The 17,962-nt window shown below is 44.4% G+C and overlaps 1 protein-coding gene across 3 annotated transcripts; it reads left to right on the top strand.

Moving 5' to 3' along the window:
• The first annotated feature begins 93 nt into the window (after positions 1-93).
• Positions 94-11,864, top strand: SYCE1 (synaptonemal complex central element protein 1). 3 transcript variants are annotated; one of them, XM_002821306.4, is made up of 13 exons: positions 94-293; positions 5,594-5,656; positions 6,392-6,451; positions 6,801-6,875; positions 7,534-7,581; positions 7,830-7,884; positions 8,593-8,682; positions 8,929-8,992; positions 9,701-9,767; positions 9,845-9,968; positions 10,042-10,152; positions 10,309-10,396; positions 10,613-10,908. In XM_002821306.4, the coding sequence occupies exons 1-13, from the start codon at positions 221-223 to the stop codon at positions 10,748-10,750; spliced, it is 1,056 nt and encodes a 351-aa protein (XP_002821352.3). In that variant the 5' UTR covers positions 94-220; the 3' UTR covers positions 10,751-10,908. The 3 variants fall into 3 exon arrangements, with proteins under 3 accessions (XP_002821352.3, XP_002821353.3, XP_054379090.1); XM_002821307.3 differs by lacking the exon at positions 10,613-10,908 and adding an exon at positions 11,434-11,864 and having other exon boundaries at positions 105-293; XM_054523115.2 differs by lacking the exon at positions 10,613-10,908 and adding an exon at positions 11,434-11,855 and having other exon boundaries at positions 108-296.
• The last annotated feature ends 6,098 nt before the right edge of the window (positions 11,865-17,962 follow it).

Genomic DNA, 17,962 nt, shown 5'->3' with positions numbered 1-17,962 from the left:
TCACGCCGCGTTTGTGGCCCTCGCACCTTTACGCATGCGCACTAGCTGCCAGGCAGGCCCGCCGGAGAATTACCTCACATCTCCAGGCGCGCGCAGGAGTGCATTGCGCTGGCGCGCATTGCGCAGGCGCGCTGCCTGGAGTCCCGCCCCCAGCAGCGGTTGCTCCAATCACCATTGGAGGCTCCCTCCCGGGGCACCCGTGCTGGCGAGCTGAGAGGAAATGGCAGGGAGGTCCCTGACATCGAAGGCCGAGCCCACCGCAGGAGCCATGGACAGGGCTGAGAAGGCCGGAGGTAGTGGTGGGAGGCAGGAAACTGTGCGTGAGGGTCTGACCACCTCGCTGAGGCGGAGCAGGGTTGGGGCGCGGGTGGCGGCTGCGTCTTCCTCTCAGTCCTGATGGTGCTGATTGAGACTCAGCGGGTTTCTTCAGAAAAGTTTCGGCCAAGATGAGGGAGTGCTTGCCCGCACACCCCCGACTTTGTCTTAAGGCATTGAACTGTTATCGTGGTTGCTCCAATTTTGGTTTAGGTAATTAGTCAAAAGACATTCCTTCCCGTCGTCCCACAGACTACATACACACCTCTTAAAACAAAAAGGACATTTTCCTGACGCTCCCAATCCCAAAGGAATTCCTAATTCCACATTCCTCTCCCTAGAACCAGCAAGTGTCCAGATTTCCCAGTCGCACTAAACTGGTTTTTGACAGTGGGTCCCCCCACCCAGCATCCCGATGCCCCGGGGAGCCAGGGGAGGCCGACTCCACGCAGATCCCCCGTTTGTTTCTCCCTGACCCCGACCTGCCATAGTGGCTCCTACCTCACCCTGGGAAGGGAGGGACAGGCAGCTGGTCAGAGTTGTACAGAAGTCCAGAAATTGCAGCCCAACAAAGAGAAAGGACGCTGTCCTGGCCGTTTCCACTTCAGGACACTGTGTGCCTCTGGGTGTTTTGTGAGGATTTTCAAACTTACAGAAAAGTGGAGAGAATTGTACGGTGACGTCCCTCCTGCTGTCACTCAGCTTGTCACTCTGTCCTGAGATCCGTCCCCCCGAGTTAAAACGCTGCAATTAACAAACGCTGGTGGCTGCATCCAGCCGTACCTGCGTGAATGCCATGGCAGGTGCTCTGTCGTGTTCTTACAAAATGAAGGTTTGAATACTGAAACAAGCTTAGCACAGAAAGCATGCCTACAGTGAGATGTGGCACAGTGAAAGCCCCAGCGAAGGACAAAGCAAGTAAACAGGACAGACGCAAACGTATCCCTTTCATTAAGCACCTGCTGGCCCGCCAGTGTGCTAGCCTTTCAGTATCATGGCTCCATGTTCCTCACATAACCTAGTATATTTAGATAAGGTTTAACCAACGTCGCTTGTGCCTTAGTTCAAACTGCTACAACAGAAATGCCATTATTTCTCACAGTTTTCGAGGCTAGAAGTTCAAGATCAAGGTGCAATTCAGCGTCTGGTGGGGCCTGCTTCCTGGTTATAGACTTCTGTCTTCTCATTGTGTCCTCATGTTGGGGAAGTTGCTGCAGACCTCTCTGGTCTTATAAGGGCACTAATCCCATTGCTGAGGGCCCTACTCTCATGACCTAATCACCTCCCAAAGGCCCCACCTTCTAATGCAGTCACACTAGGGGGTTAGGATTTCAACATACGAATTATGGATGGGGGCACAAACATTCAGTCTATAGTGACCAGCTACAGAAGAAATTTAAAGGACAAGATTCCAGTTTTAGTCTATCTGTTTTAAAAAAGAAGCAGGGATGTTATCTAGGGTCAGTGACACTAGATACATTTTAGTAAAAAGTCTATTAGTCTTCACCTAACTGGCTGCAGTTATTACTAGAAAGGGGAGTGACTGGGGAAAGGGAATGCTGGTGTTTCAATTTTTTCTTCATGCTTTTCCACACTTGCCAATTACTGGAATAATTTAAAACTTAATGCAAAAATTTATGAGCAGTAATTTGTGTAAGATTTCCGGTGGGACCAAAATGAGGGGACTCCATAAACTCAAAAATAAGCATTTCACAAAATTTTATGCTTTTCTTTTTTTTTTTTTGAGGCAAGATTCTGCTCTGTTGCCCAGGCTGGAGTGCAGTGGTGCAATCACTGCTCACTGCAGCTTTGACCTCCTGGCCTCAAGAGATTCTCCCATCTCAGCCTCTTGAGTAGCTGGAATCACAGGTGCATGTTACCACGCCCAGATAATTTTTTTAAATTTTTTATTTGTAGAGATGAGGTCTTGCTGCATTGCTCAGGCTGCTCTTGAACTCTTATGCTTGAGCAGTCCTCCTGCCTCAGCCTCCCAAAAGTGCTGGGATTATGGATGTGAACCACTGAGCCTGGCCTTATGCATGTATGCATGATTTTTAATGGTTGTAAATGCTTTCATCCTGTGTATGTGCTATAATTTATTTCACAAATCCCCTAAGGCATATTTAGGCTTCTTCCAGTTTTTCACTATTGTAAACAATATAGTGATGAACACCTTGCCCATTAGCCATATCCAGAATTACTTAGGACATAGTCTTAGAAAAGAAGATGCACCCAAACTTTTGATATTTACTATCAGAAAGTTTGTAAGGAGACGCCCTAATTTTGCATATCTGGTTGACAAAGATAAACACATTTGGAAACATAGGTGATTGGTAAAAATGAAAAACTGGGCATCTTGTATACATCAGTGGAGGGTAATTTGGTAATGTCAATCAAAACTGTTACAAACTTTGGTCAGGTGCCTCTGAGCCTTCTCAACCATTCCTCGGCCTTGGCCTGTGATATGGTTTGGATCTGTGTCCTCGCCCAGATATGTTGAATTGTGGTCCCCAGTGTTGGAGGTAGGGCTGGTGGGAGGTGGTTGGATCACAGGAGACCAGTTTTATTTAGATAGTGACTACCCATCTTTTAACTGGATCTCTGAGGTCTGGGAAGAGGCCACACTGAATTCTGGGTCTCCAAAAAGGGAGAATTATTATGAGGCTCGACCACATGGATGCTTTTACAGTGCACTTAAAAAACATTAAAAAAATTTCTAAGTATCTAAAATATACTCTTCCTTAAAAATGCAAGAGTAGCTTCTGTTGCAATAATTAGTAAAAAAAAAAAAAAAATCAGGTAACACAATACAAAAGCAAGCAGTTTAAGAGCTGACATGAACTTGTGTGTTGACACTCTTGGGGATACATAAGGAAAGACAATTTTCTCCACAAAAGGGAGTCTGGTGCCTTCTCCATTTTCTTTAAGGAACCTCAGGCTATTATAAACTATTTTAGGTCCCTCATGCAGCAGAGCGTGCAAGGGAAAGGAGAGACAGCAGAACTAAATGAAGAAAATAGCATTCAGTCAACTGAGAGGAAAAAAAAACTTTTGCTCAAAAAACACAAGGTCCTAGGAGAGAGAAAAAAGAAAAATCATGAAGCCCTTTTAAATACACACACACACACACACACACACAGACACACACACACACATCTTGGATGTTAACTTTTAATTAAGATGACTGTTAACCATTTGAGTTTCTTTTTAAAAAATTTTTACAATCTCATCAACATATTTCAGCTAGGACAAATAGCTGCTATTTCAGAAGTACCAAGTATAAAACCAGAAAGGTCTTGATTTAGGAACCAAACTCAGGCTGTCATGGAAAAAAGAAGACAGAACGTTAGCTATGGAACTGCAGTGTGGGGTGACAATCCTTTCTCTTTCAGTTTGGCCTGGCTAGCAAAAAGGTGGCCTTGTTATGTAAATAAAGCCCCTTAAATAGTCAAAATCAAAAATCTTCCCCCCATTTTTTCCTTTTGCTGGCAGTTTTTTCTTCCCCCACCACGCCTTTTCTGGTGGGAATTTAGCCACTTCAGAGGCCTTGTTCCACATAATTTGGAACTTTGCTTTGGATTTGATCAAGTCAGAATTGGCCAAACCCAATAGGAAGAGGACCAAAACAACAAAAACAGAAAGAAACAACAACAACAAAAATACCAGTTAAGCAAAACAAACAAATGATCACACAACTTGTATGATTACTGGACACTCTAATGGTAAGGAAAAATTAAGACCAGCTGGTTGTTAATTTTACCTTTAGCCAAGACAAACCCCAATTCAGTTACTTACCTAGGGATGGGTCTTAGGCTGAAGACTGCTCTCTGTCATCTTAGAAGCAGGAAAAAAAAACCCTCAAACTTGTCTTCCATGTTGGGAGTGAGTTCAAACTCCAGAAAGGAACTTTCATGGAAGCAGGAAAACTTGCCTTCCTTGTTGTAAGCAAGTAAAACTCCAAAAAAAGAGTAGAGTTGTTTAGCAAAATAAACTTTGGATCTGGAGCAAATTTTGGCTAAATGAGGGATTCCCTAAATGGGGGACTTCCAGAACTCAGCAACTTGTCATATTAGTTTGAGCCATAAAGATAGCTCAAGCTGCTAGCAAGCACTGATAGGATATTTGTCAAAGGTCAGGGGCACCTCTACTCAGAATCCCTTTGTGGTTGCCAAAATGTGAAACCCAAAAATCTGAGACAGGTCTCAGTCAATTTAGGAAGTTTATTTTACCAAAGTTAGGGATGCATGCCTGTGACACGGCCTCAGGAGGTCCTGATGACCTGTGCCCAGGGTGGCAGGGTGGTCAGAGCACAGGTTGGTTTTATGCTTTTTAGGGAAACATGAGATATGAATCAACATATGTAAGATGAACATTGGTTCGATCTGGAAAGGTGGGACAACTCAAAGCAATGATGAGACAACTAGAAGCAGGGGGGTTGGCTTCAAGGTCATAAGTAGATAAAAGACAAATGGTTGCATTCTTTTGAGTTTCTGATTAGCCTTTCCAAAGGAGGCAATCAGATATGCATTTATCTGAGTAAGCAGAAGGATGACTTTGAATTGATTTATTTCCAGATATTTATTTTACAAAATCAGATATGCATTTATCTCTGTGAGCAGAGGGATGACTTTGAATTGATTTATTTTCAAAGATTTATTTATAAAAAGATTTATTTTCCTTTCACAATGTTAATGCCATAAATAGTAATTTCTTAGATCTACTAATTTTAGTGTTAAAAATAGGTTCCAATAGTGATTATAAAAAATTAATATGAAATATTTTATGGGGAAATTTCAGGGTTAGCATTGGTTGTATATAGGAAAGCTATTTGTATTTATATATGTTTTTAACCTAACATCTTAATGCATTTTGTTACTAATCCTTATGGTTTTGTAGAAAACTCTCTAAGAACTTCCTAGATTATGTCATCTGCCAGTTGCAGTGATTTTTGACTCCTTGCTCCAGTTTTTTATACCCTCATTTTTTTTCTTGAATTATTATATCAGAAGCTTTGACCTTAATTTGAACAGCCTCAGCAGTGAGAGTACACCCCTGCCCTCACCCAGAGTTTTACAAAGAGGATATCTGGTATAATTTTACCTTATAGGGAAAAGCCGACCATGGAGGAGCCTGATTCATCTAGTGTACTGTCCACCTCAGGACAAGGAGAAGGGGCACCACTCTGGCCGGAGACCTGCCCTCAGCCTACCTCAGTCTCAGCCCAGGGGCTGGCCTCTCGCCCTGCTTGATTCTGAAATGTTTGGTTTTGTCTCCACAGGGCAGGACACATCCTCACAGAAAATTGAAGACTTGATGGAAATGGTGCAAAAGCTGCAGAAAGGTCATGTGTCTCCTTTGTGTGAGGCACAGCCTGAGGTTTGGGGCCAGGCAGATGTGGGTTTAATTTCAGGCCCCACAATGTACGAATTTGGGAAATAATCCTCTTCACCTTCTCTTTCTTTTAAAACTTAATTACTTAAACTAAAAATAGGGCCCCATGATTCAAAATTAAAGAAGCAAAAGGGTGTGGAAGGCAAAATGTTTTCCCAAAACCCTGTTCCACACCTCTCGCTGGTCACCCATTTGGCTCCACTGCAGTCCATTAGATCCAGAAGTTGCCACCTTCACTTCCCTTCCTTCCCCCTCACCCACTACTCCCTCTTTGCTCACTAGGCTCCTGCCAGCCATGTTCCCACCTCACAACGGGTCTTTGCACTGACTACCTCCCAACCCCACCCAAAGAGCTGAAGGGCCTGCGCCCCCACTACTTGACTTGGGGCCCTCATGATACCTTCCCATATCTCAGGAGCACTTCCCACTCCTTTGCTCTTTAACCCCCCTTTCCCTACTTTATTTCTCTTGAACACGATTACCACAGCCCCACTCGGTATCTTATTGTGTCTGTTCCCAGTCTCGCCCACCCAGAATGTGAGCCCCGTGAGGGCCCCACAGAGCACCTGCTTGCAGGAGGAGGTACTCAATAGATGTGTGTTGTGTGAAAGCAGCAGAGACACAAGGCTGGCAACCGCCCCACCTCTGCCTGCCCTGTCAACTGAACCTCCTTTCCTCCCTGCAGTGGGAAGCCTAGAGCCCCGAGTTGAGGTCCTGATTAACCGGATTAATGAGGTCCAGCAAGGTGAGTTCAGGGGCCTTGGCTGCCAGCTAGGACCAGCTACATGGTTTGCGGGGCTCAGTGCCAAATGAGAATGCAGGGTCCCTTGTTCCAAAGTTACTGGTTATTCACAACAGCAACAGCAGAGCCTTAAATTAAGTACAGGGCATTTCAGCATGCGACTGCCATAGTTACATGCCTATGATCCTGGCCCTGCTATCAGCAGAGCCTGGCAAGGAGAGCTGGAAGCCTCATTTCCTACTCTAGAAAATCTAGGCCACTATAGATTTACCTGAAGGCAAATGAGAAATGTCACTGTTGGCAAGAGAATAGAGGCTGCACTCACACAATGTTTTTCTGCTCTTTGGTGAAGCAAAAAAGAAAGCCAATAAAGACCTAGGAGAGGCCCGGACCATCTGTGAGGCCCTGCAGAAGGAACTGGACTTGCGTAAGAGAGCCGGGGGTCACCCAGAGGTCCCCACAGTGTCTTAAGCCTCCCCTAACCCTGTATTCCAGATGATCAGCATCCTTGCCATGGCCAAGGGTCCTGTACCCTCTCTAGCCTCATGTCCTGCCAATCTCCCCCTCTCCTCTCTGCTTATGGGAGTGTTCAGGAAACGCCCTCCAACCTCATTCCCATCTCAGGGCTTTTGCCAGATGCTGTCTGTGCTTCCTCAGATAATACAGGTTCCTCTTTCCTCACATCATCAGCTCTAAGTTAGAATGTCCCCAGACAGGATGACTGGCATTCCCCAGTCATCCCATCTAAAGATGGCACCCTGCCTCCATCTGGTCACATGCCCCATCCTATTTGATGTGTTTCTTTATAGCCCTTATCCCACTTCATGGGTGTTTGTATTTTTTCTCTCCTCCCCATGTAAAAGCATGGGCATCCTCCAGGGCCCTCACAGCCACCCCGTTAAATGTGAAGGCCCTTTGGTGCTTACAGGGAATGTGGGCACCAGAGGGTAGGAGTTCACCTCAAGGGGCTCACATTTGGGTTGGGGCCAAGGCTGTGCCCAACTTCCCATGTGACCGTGAGCAAGCCCCATCCCTGAGGGTGCAGTGCATAGTCCATGATGCCAAAATGTGTCACTGTTTTCCAGTGCATGGAGAGAAAGTACACCTGAAGGAGATCTTGAGCAAGAAACAAGGTATCTGCCGCTCCCCTGTCTCCAGGCTTGTGCCTTTGCCAACCCACAGAAGCCCACTCTCCCTATGGCAGCTGAAGCCTTTTGAAACCTGTCCCAGCTTGCCTCTCTCCTGTGGCTTCCACTGGACATGTAGTAAATGTTAAAGCTCAATCAGGTGTCCACAGACCTGACGTGATCTGGCCGTGTTCCCCCTGCCAAAACACGATACCTTGACAGGTTCTCATAGGGCCCTGTTGCTCTCCCTACAGAGACCCTGAGGATCCTCCGGCTGCATTGCCAGGAAAAGGAAAGTGAGGCACAGAGGTAAGAGCTTCCAGCTGAGCCTAACTCTGCACTACATCTTTATTCTGGTAGAGCAGAAAGAGGCAGGAAGATGAATCTGAGACCCACAGCTCTCATTGTTTCCCTCTAAACAGTGGAGAATCCAAAGAGTGTCTTTCCCCTTCGGCTCCAACAGCTGGCAGTAGTGTTAAGGGTAACTCTCTCAATGGCAAGACATTCATTTGCTAAATTATCAATTAAATTTCTTCAGCTGGTTTTTATTTTTTGCCTTTTACTCTTTGTCATACTCCTTGGATGTCTGTTCACTCATCTGTCTGTTCATTTAGGCATTGAGCCAACCATTTGTCCATTCTCTCTCCATTCATCCATTATCTTTTTATCCACCCATCGATTTGTCCATCCATTTCTCCACCTCCTGATTTAGCTCATTTTGTTACCAGAGGCCCCAGGCCCTGGCACACTGAGATTTCAGCTCTTTGGGAAAACCAGATGATACTAAGATGTGTGTGCATTTGCTCACTTGACCATGTCCATATTAATCTCTCTTAACCTGACAACAATACTTCCAGGGGGCAAATGGTCATGTCACTCCCTACCCACCACATGTTACAGAGAAGGACCTTCATGTAGAGGGAAAAAATAGCCTCAATAGAGGGAGGCAGAAGCTCCAGCCCAGTGCCCTCCTGGGGCTTAATAGAATATGGCTGAGGGCTGCCTCACCTCTCCCAGGAAGCACACCATGTTGCAGGAGTGCAAGGAGAGAATTTCTGCCCTGAACTTGCAGATTGAAGAAGAGAAGAACAAACAGAGACAGCTGAGGTAAACCTTAGCATCTGAGGCAGGGGGTTTGGTTGGCTGGTAGTTGGGATATAATGTCAAAGATGGGGGTTAGAAGAGCTGGCTACACTGAGCCATGGAGGTTCAAGGTGGTGAAGATGTTCCCAGTGGAGCAGAGACCATGGGCAAAGCACCCCAAAGTCTGTGCCTGAAGACCCACAGACTTGGACAGGCTATGAAGGTGATGATTTCAGCCCATATCCCCTCATGCCTGTGGTTGGCCCCCAGGTTGGCATTCGAGGAACAGCTGGAAGATCTGATGGGCCAGCACAAGGACCTCTGGGACTTCCACGTGAGTCCCTCAAAGCCACTCCTCCCCCTTCCACATCTTCCCTAGCAGCACCAGGCCCAAACGTTCACTTGTTCCTCTCACCTGCCACAACCAGTCCCCAAGCAAGCCCTGGTGGTGCTAAGATCAACATTGCCCGAATCCAGTCCCTTATCACCTCCTTGTGACCCTGCTGCTCAGTGGTCAGGGGGATCTCTGATGAGACCAAGGTCAGGTCTTCCATCAATGTCCGTGGATGTGTCTGGGACCATCACGGGCACAAGGGAGACAACAAGGATAAGCAGCCCGTGTTTGTCCTCCAGGAGGATCCTAGGCACTGAACAAGAAAATAGACAGTGAGTGTTAGGAAGGAAGGGCTCAGTGAGGAGGTCACACCAGGACAGAGGGGAGTAGGGAGGAGCTGCAGAGCTAAACCGGTACCTGATCCTCTGGAAAACAGCCAAGACTCACAGTGTTTGCAGGTTTATCTGTCGTAAATAACAATCCATGAGCATCCCCACTGCAGTACTGCAGAGATGTGGGATGAGAGAAGTGCACAGGGAGGGAATGGCCAGTGCCGTGGCCCTGAGGCTGTGCCGTAGCTGGTGTGCACAGAAGGGCAGAGTTGTTGGAAGTGAGGCATAGTAAGTACAAAACAAGATCCAGATAGCCTTCTTTGAGGCATGGGGGAAAGCCAAGAGGAGTAGACAGGCCTCTTTTCTGCCCCCTCAGAGGCCAGAGCGGCTGGCAAGGGAGATTTGTGCCCTGGACAGCAGCAAGGAGCAGCTGCTCAAGGAAGGTGAGGCCAGGGAGGGTGGATGGCCCATATCTGACCTCACGTGCCCTCATGTGCTCACCTGCCCCTTCGTGCTGCAGAGAAGCTGGTCAAGGCGACACTGGAAGACGTGAAGCATCAGCTGTGCTCCCTGTGTGGGGCTGAGGGCCCCTCCACCCTCGATGAGGGACTCTTTCTCCGCAGCCAGGAGGCTGCAGCCACAGTGTAAGATGTGGAGGTGAAGAGGGTGGGAGGAGGGAGTGGCCGGTGCTGACCACCCCCTACTGGGCCCCCCCAGGCAGCTGTTTCAGGAAGAGCACAGGAAGGCTGAGGAGCTCCTAGCAGCTGCTGCCCAGCGCCACCAGCAGCTGCAGCAGAAGTGCCAACAACAGCAGCAGAAGCGGCAGAGGTGCGTGTGGAGGCCCTGTCCCCGCAACCCCCACCAGAAAGGTGACCGATGTTGTATCTCCTCTCTCCACCTTCTGTCTCTGACTCTTGAAAACCTCTTGTCCCTCCTCCACCCTTTCCTCTTCTTCCTTCCCCCATCCTACCTCTTCCTGTCCAGGCTGAAGGAAGAGCTGGAAAAGCATGGAATGCAAGTCTCTACCCAAGCCCAGAGCACACAAGAGGAAGAGGCTGGCCCGGGAGATGTGGTAAGCCCCAGAAGTGGGCGTCAGGGAACAGAGACAGCTACTGAAGGGACGGCGGAAGGGGCGGGAGGACAAGGGAGGGGGTCCTGGGACTCCTCAGAGGATGGTCTGTAGGGCTTTCCCACAGTGGATCCACCCAAGGTGGTGATGGGGCAGGAGGGTACCATGTGGCCTTGGGGATGGGTGTAAATTCCCACCCTGGACACTAACCTCCTGCAGGCCAGTCCCAAGCCCCTAAAAGGAGAAAGACCTGGAGCTGCACAGCGAGCAGGGCCTGACGTCCTCATAGGCCAGGAGGACACACTCCACCCTGACCTTAGCCCAAGGGGCTTTCAGGAAATAAAGGACCTATATTGATACAGCCCATCTCAGCTGAGTCTACTGGTGAGGAGTAGGGGTCGGGCCCAAGACCCCCAGTCTCCTGTGACTGATTGAAGCCTTGGCTTGACCCTGCCTCTTGGTCTGGGCCAGAGGTACATCACAGGTTTTCAATAAATGCTTCCTTAACCTCCTGGTCTCTAGATTGCTCATCTCTGGGACCTGCCAGCTTCTTCTGGGTCCGCAGGCAGAGGGATGCACTGTGAGAGCCCGAGACGCTCTCACAGTGGGCCCAGGAGGTCTGGAACCCGCCTGCATACACACATACACATACCTTGTGATTATTTCTTCAATTCCTTCATTACAGGTCTGGACTACACAGACTTCCCGAAATTAAAAAAAATATATTAAAAATGAGGATCAGCGAGCTGGGGTTCAAAATTAGTCGGTTCCATATGGTAGTCCCCACTGGTTAGCTCTATACTTTGTGCTCTCAAGAACACAAAATGTATAACTCAGGCACTTTTGGACAGGAACAGGATAGAAATCCTCAGCTTGCAGGGAGTCAATCAACTAGGATGTAAGTCGTGTTCATCTGATGGATATTTCAAATTCACTGAAATGCATTGACCCAATCAAGGCCAATTGTGGGAGTCAAAAGTCTGCATCTCCTGAGTCAGAATGCATTGAATTAATGACAAAGCGATCCCTTTTCTTGACAGACTCCCAGACCAGGTAGACCAGTGACATGGTGGAGTTGAAAAGAGAGGCTCACTGCAGAGCACTGTTTCCATGGAAAAATGGAACATGGCAAAGTGCAGAAATTCTTCACTCAGTCCAGGACAGACAAGTTCTCTAAGATGCAGTTAATCATACCTGTCTTAAACAAATTGGCAATACACTATCAAACATGACTTTTAAATCAAGTGGAAGTTAGAAAATATATTGAACTGAATGGCAATGAAGATACCACATTTTAAAACTGTAATTCAGTTAAGCGCACGATTAGAAGGAACTTTAGCTTTTATTGGTTCACCACAATTTTTTAAAAAATCAACCAATGATTGTTCAGTTAATGAATAAAAGGTATTTGACACAGTTCACCTATTCATGTGAAAAAAAAATACTAATAAACAGTCAGCTTCCCTTAGATTTATTGGTGAGATGTTTGAAGAATTTCATGTTGGGAATAACTCAAGGATGTCTGCAATATTCAAATACTGTTCATCATACTGGAAGTTCTATACAGTGAAATAGTTAAGACAGATTTATGATTATATGCTTTATGAATCAATCTACAGATAAATTTCAGAACGTCTAAATGTGTATAAAAGTTTGCTAAATACAGGTCAATATTTTAAAATCACCTTTATGTCTCAATGCTAGGGCACAGGACCCACAAAATACATCACTTAGGAATCTACGGTTGGTTGATAGAAAAGGATACAATAAACCAGTAACAAAATGATATGCATCAGATAAGGATAAGCATCTCAGCCAAAGGCTGCCTCAGTGAAGGGTCAGGAGAGGCTGGCACGAGCTTTATTTTTTTCTCTCTGCAGGATTCTGCTAGGATGTTCTTCCTCAGATAAGAAACCAGCTGTGTGTGTAGAATACCTCGGAACGGGAGAACTGTTCTGGTTCTCTACACCCTATTTGGAGCCATAGTGTAGGAGTATAGTGTGAGCTGGGCTTCTTATATACCCTGCTGATCATGTAGACATATTCTCACGGTTAACCAGCTCCCAACAGAAGATCTCCTATGTTTTCACCAAGACCAGGTGGGAACTATTTACTCATCAGTTTTACTACTACCAATAGCAATGGTGATGAGATGGGACCAACCGCACCCAAACTCAGCTTGGATTCACTTATTAATCTGCATATTTGACACCTCAGTTAGGGGTCACTGCCATGCAGGTACATCTCATTCCAGCAAAAGAGCTCAGCCCATTGCATACCTGCTAGAACTAATAGCCAGCTACAAAAAGCAAAAATAAACTTTAAAATAAATGCAGTATTATAAAAATACCATGTACCAAGGAATTAATGTAGTAACAGATGTATATTATTTCCCCAAAACAACTTTAGAGAAAATTTAAAAGATCTGAATAAATGGAGAGAAAGGTCATGTTCATTAATGGAAACTCATTACTGTAAAGATGTCCTTCCTGCCTAAGCACATATAAGTCCATTATAATTTCAATAAAATTTTGCAGAAATCTTCTGTATTCCAGGCATACTCTTCCTTATGAAAGAGTAGTCCAAATTCCACTCGGTAGTTGGGATCAATCACCCCAGCGAGTAACTCCCTCTTTGCTGGTTGATTCAGAGGCATGAGTAGCCCGAAGTGGCCAGTGGCAGCCTTGCAGTTCAGTGGAATCACTAGGGTGTCTGAGTGGAAGAATTTCTTCCTTCAGAACTAAGACCTAAGAGCAAAATCATGGGAACAGGATGCAAAACCTTTGCTCATGGGTCGCTAGAGGTAATAATGTGGATACCACTCTCATTTCTACCCCTTGATTTTTGGACCTGTGAATTATGGCTACAGAAGAAACTACTGAATATTGGACACTGATTCAGAGCATATACAGCCTTCTAGAGAATCTTGTTCCATCCCTGCCAGGTATTGCCACCTAGCTAGTACTTTGGGTCTTCAAAAGGCCACTCCATTAGTCTGTCAAACCTGCTGCTTCAGGGTGGTGGGGAACATGGTAAGACAAGTTAATTCCATGAGAGTGGACCCACTGAGGTGCTTCCTTTGCTGTGAAGAGAGTTCCTTGATCAGCAGCAATGTTGTGTTGTAATACCATGGTTGTGGAAAAGGCATTCTGTAAGTCCACCAGTAGTAGTAATGGCAGAAGCATTGTCTGCAAGCAAATGTGTATACAGATATATCCTTATCATTCATTATTCCTTCTGGAGTTGGAGTCACTACTGATAATAACCAAGGCACTCTAGTAACAATTTCACTTGTCAGGATACACAACGCTGGACTCTTGAAAGAAGCATTCAATAAAACTTTAATTTCTCTGATAGGCCCAAGATAGCTGATTTAACAAAGAGGCATAGTGGTCTCCTAAAACAACCCCTTTTCAAATTTCAATTCAGTAATGGATCCCTAAATAGGTCTCTGTCTTGCCACAAATCTTACTCTCTTAATTGAAGGGTTTTTTGTAGACTCACACCTTATACCAACTTAAAAACCTTCCCATCACCCTTTCCTATATTTAAAGTGGGATATGTTTCATCTCTATGTATATAAAGACTGTTTATAAATGAGGACCTTTAATAATGTCTCCTATCTTTATAACATTTTGTTCCTGTTCCCATCCCATAAGAGCTAGAGGCCAGATCCATTAACCGTAGAATGTCCCATGGACCAGGTAGCTGACCATCTGCAATAGGACCCACGTAAGCTTAACTTTCACCATCCCTAAGTCCTTCCTGAATATTTCTCTTTTTTAAATATTTTTTTTACTAAAGATATGTGGCATTTTCAATTAAGGTCAAATATTAAGGATATTCTTTTTTGTTGTTTTTTTTAAGTTCCAGGGTATGTGTGCAGGATGTGCAGGTTTGTGACATAGATAAACGTGTGCTACGGTGGTTTGCTGTACCTATCAAACCATCACCTAAGTATTAAGCCCAGCATGCATTACCTATTTTTCGTGATGCTCTCCCTCCCACCATGTCACCCCCCCATAGGCCCCAGAGTGTGTTGTTCCCTTCCATGTGTCTATGTGTTCTCATTGTTCAGCTCCCATTTCTGAGTGAGAATATATGGTTTTCTGTTCCTGCATTAGTTTGCTGAGGATAATGGCTTCCAGCTCCATCCATGTCCCTGCAAAGGACGTGCTCTCATTTCTTTTTATGGCTGCATGGTATTCCATGGTGTATATGTACCACATTTTCTTTATCCAGACTGTCATTGATGGTCATCTGGGTTGATTCCATGTCTTTGCTATTGTGAATAGTCTTGCAATGAACATACACATGCATGTATCTTCATAATAGAATGATTTATATTCCTTTGGGTATATACCCAGTAATGGGATTGCTGGGTCAAATGGTATTTCTGGTTCTAGGTCTCTGAGGAATTTCCACAGTGGTTGGACTAATTTACATTCCCACCAACAGTATAAAAGTGTTCCTATCTCTCTGCAGCCTCACCAGCATCTGTTGTTTCTTGACTTTTTAATAATCGCCATTCTGACTGGTATGAGATGGTATCTCATTGTGGTTTTGATTTGCATTTCTCTAATGATCAGTGATGTTGATCTTTTTTTCATATGTTTGTTGGCCACATAAATGTCTTCCTTCAAAACGTGTATGTTCATGTCCTTTACCCACTTTTTAATGGGGTTTTGTTTTTCTTGTAAATTTGTTTAAGTTCCTTGTAGACTCTGGATATTAAACTTTTGTCAGATGGATAGGTTGCAAAAATTTTCTCCCATTCTGTAGGTTGTCTGTTTGTGCTGATGATAGTTTCTTTTGCTGTGCAGAAGCTCTTTAATTAGATCCCATTTGTCTATTTTTGCTTTTGTTGTAATTGCTATTGACATTTTTGTCATGAAATCTTTGCCTGTGCCTATGTCCTGAATGGTATTGCCTAGGATTTCTTCTAGGGTTTTTATAGTTTTCGGTTTTACATCTAAGTCTTTAATCCATCTTGAGTTAGATTTTGTATAAGGTATAAGGAAAGGGTACACTTTCAATTTTTGGCATATGGCTAGCCAGTTGTCCCAGCACAATTTTATTTATTTACTTATTTGAGACGGAGTCTTGCTCTGTCGCCAGGCTGGAGTGCAGTGGTGTGATCACAGCTCACTGCAACCTCCACCTCCCAATTTCAAGTGATTCCCCTGCCTCAGCCTTCTGAGTAGCTGGGACTGCAGGCACGCGCCACTACATCTGGCTAATTTTTTGTATTTTAGTAGAGATGGGGTTTCACCATGTTGGCCAGGAAGGTCTCGATCTCCTGACCTCGTGATACACCCACCTTGGCCTCCCAAAGTGCTGGGATTACAGGTGTGAGCCACTGTGCCCGGCCACCAGCACTATTTGTTAAATAGGGAATCCTTTCCCCATTACTTTTTTTTTTTTTTTTTTGCCAGGTTTCTTGAAGATCAGATGGTTGTAGCTGTGTGGACTTATTTCTGAGTTCTCTATTCTCTTCCCCTGATCTATGTGTCTGTTTTTGTACCAGTAGCATGCTGTTTAAGTTACTGTAGCCTTGTAGTATAGTTTGAAGTCAGGTAGCTTGATGCCGCCAGCTTTGTTCTTTTTGCTTAGGATTGTCTTGACTACATGGGCTCTTTTTTGGTTCTGTATGAAAATTAAAGTAGTTTTTTCTAATTCTGTGGAAAATGTCAATGGTAGTTTGATGTGAATAGCATTACATCTATAAATTACTTTGGGCAGTATGGCCATTTTCATGATATTGATTCTTCCTATCCATGAGCATGGAATGTTTTACCATTTTTTTGTGTCCTCTCTGATTTCCTTGAGCTGGTTTGTAGTTCTCCTTGAAGAGGTCCTTCACTTTCCTTGTTAGCTGTATTCCTAGGTATTTCATTCTCTTTGTAGCAGTTGTGAATGGGAGTTCATTCATGATTTGGCTCTCTGCTTGTATGTTGTTGGTGTACAGGAATGGTTGTGATTTTTGCACATTGATTTTTGTATCCTGAGACTTTGCTGAAGTTGCTTATCAGCTTAAGAAGCTTTTGGGCTGAGACCATGGGGTTTTTGAGATACAGGATTATGTCATCTGCAAACAAAGACAATTTTACTTTCCTTCTTGCTATTTAAATACACTTTATTTTTTTCTCTTGCCTGATTGCCCTGGCCATAAATTCCAATACTATATTGAATAGCAGTAGTGAGAGAGGACATCCTTGTCTTATGCTGGTTTTTAAGGGAAATTCTTCCAGCTTTTGCCCACTCAGTATGATATTGGCTGTGGGTTTGTCATAAATGGCTCTTATTATTTTGAGGTATGTCCCTTTTATACCTAGGTTTTTGAGAGTTTTTAACATGAAGGGATGTTGAATGTTATGGAAGGACTTTTCTGCATCTATTGAGATAATCATGTGGTTATTGTCTTTAGTTCTGTTTTTGTGATAAATTATGTTTATTGATCTGCATATGTTGAACCAGCCCTGCATCCCTGGGATGAAGCCAACTGGATTGTGGTGGATAAGCCTTTTCATGCACTGCTGGATTCAGTTTGCCATTATTTTATTGAAGAGTTTTGCATCAATGTTCATCAGGAATATTGGCCTGAAGATTTCATTTTTTGTTGTATCTCTGCCAGGTTTTGGTATCAGGATGATGCAGGCCTCATAGAATGAGTTAGGGAGGAGCCCCTCCTTTTCAATTTTTTGGAATAGTTTCAGAAGAAATGGTACCAGCTCCTCTTTGTACCTCTGGTAGAATTCAGCTGTAACTCTGTCTGGTTCTGGGCTTTTTTTTTTTTTTTTTTTTTTGGTCTGCTATTACTGCCTCAATTTCAGAGCTCATTACTGATCTATAAAGGGATTCAGCCTCTTCCTATTTCACTCTTGGAAGGGTGTATGTGTCCAGGAATTTATCCATTTTCTTTTGGTTCTCTAGTTCTTTTAGTTGTGATGTTAGGATGTCAATTTGAGATCTTTCTGGCTTTCTGGTGTGGTCATTTTAGTGCTATAAATTTTCCTCTTAACACTGCTTTAGCTGCATCCCAGAGATTCTGGTACATTGTCTCTTTGTGCTCATTAGTTTCAAAGAACTTCTTGATTTCTGTCTTAATTTCATTATTTACCCAGGAGTCATTGCAAGGCAGGTTGTTCAATTTCCATGTAGTTGTGTGGTTTTGAGTGAGTTTCTTAATCTTGACTTCTAGTTTATGCTGTGGTCTGAGAGACTGTTTTTTATGATTTCAGCTCTTTTGCATTTGCTGAAGAGTGTTTTCCTTCCAATTGTGTGATCAATTTTAAAATAAGTGGCACATGGTGCTGAGAAAAATGTATATTCTGTTGTTTGGAGGTGGAGAGTTTAGTAGATATCTATCAGGTCCACTTGATCCAGAGCTGAGTTCAAGTCCTGAATATCTTTGTTAATTTTCTGTCTCAATTATCTGTCTAATATTGACAGTGGGGTGTTAAAGTCTCTCACTATTATTGTGTGGGAGTCTGAGTCTCTTTGTAGGTTTCTAAGAACTTGTTTTATGAACCTAGGTGCTCCTGTATTGGGTACATATATATTTAGGAT

This window comes from Pongo abelii, chromosome 8, assembly GCF_028885655.2.
Source record: "Pongo abelii isolate AG06213 chromosome 8, NHGRI_mPonAbe1-v2.0_pri, whole genome shotgun sequence".
NCBI classification, from domain to species: Eukaryota; Metazoa; Chordata; class Mammalia; order Primates; family Hominidae; genus Pongo; species Pongo abelii.
Note: the sequence above shows the minus strand (reverse complement) of the source record. Positions and strands in the feature narration are given on the sequence as shown.

Bases quoted from the DNA above. Each gene is read 5' to 3' on its own strand.
- SYCE1 (XM_002821306.4), top strand. From the start codon at position 221: ATGGCAGGGAGGTCCCTGACATCGAAGGCCGAGCCCACCGCAGGAGCC. The intron at 6,876-7,533 runs GTAAGAGAGCCG...ACTGTTTTCCAG, and splicing joins GCAGAAGGAACTGGACTTGC to TGCATGGAGAGAAAGTACAC. The intron at 10,397-10,612 runs GTAAGCCCCAGA...AACCTCCTGCAG, and splicing joins AGGCTGGCCCGGGAGATGTG to GCCAGTCCCAAGCCCCTAAA.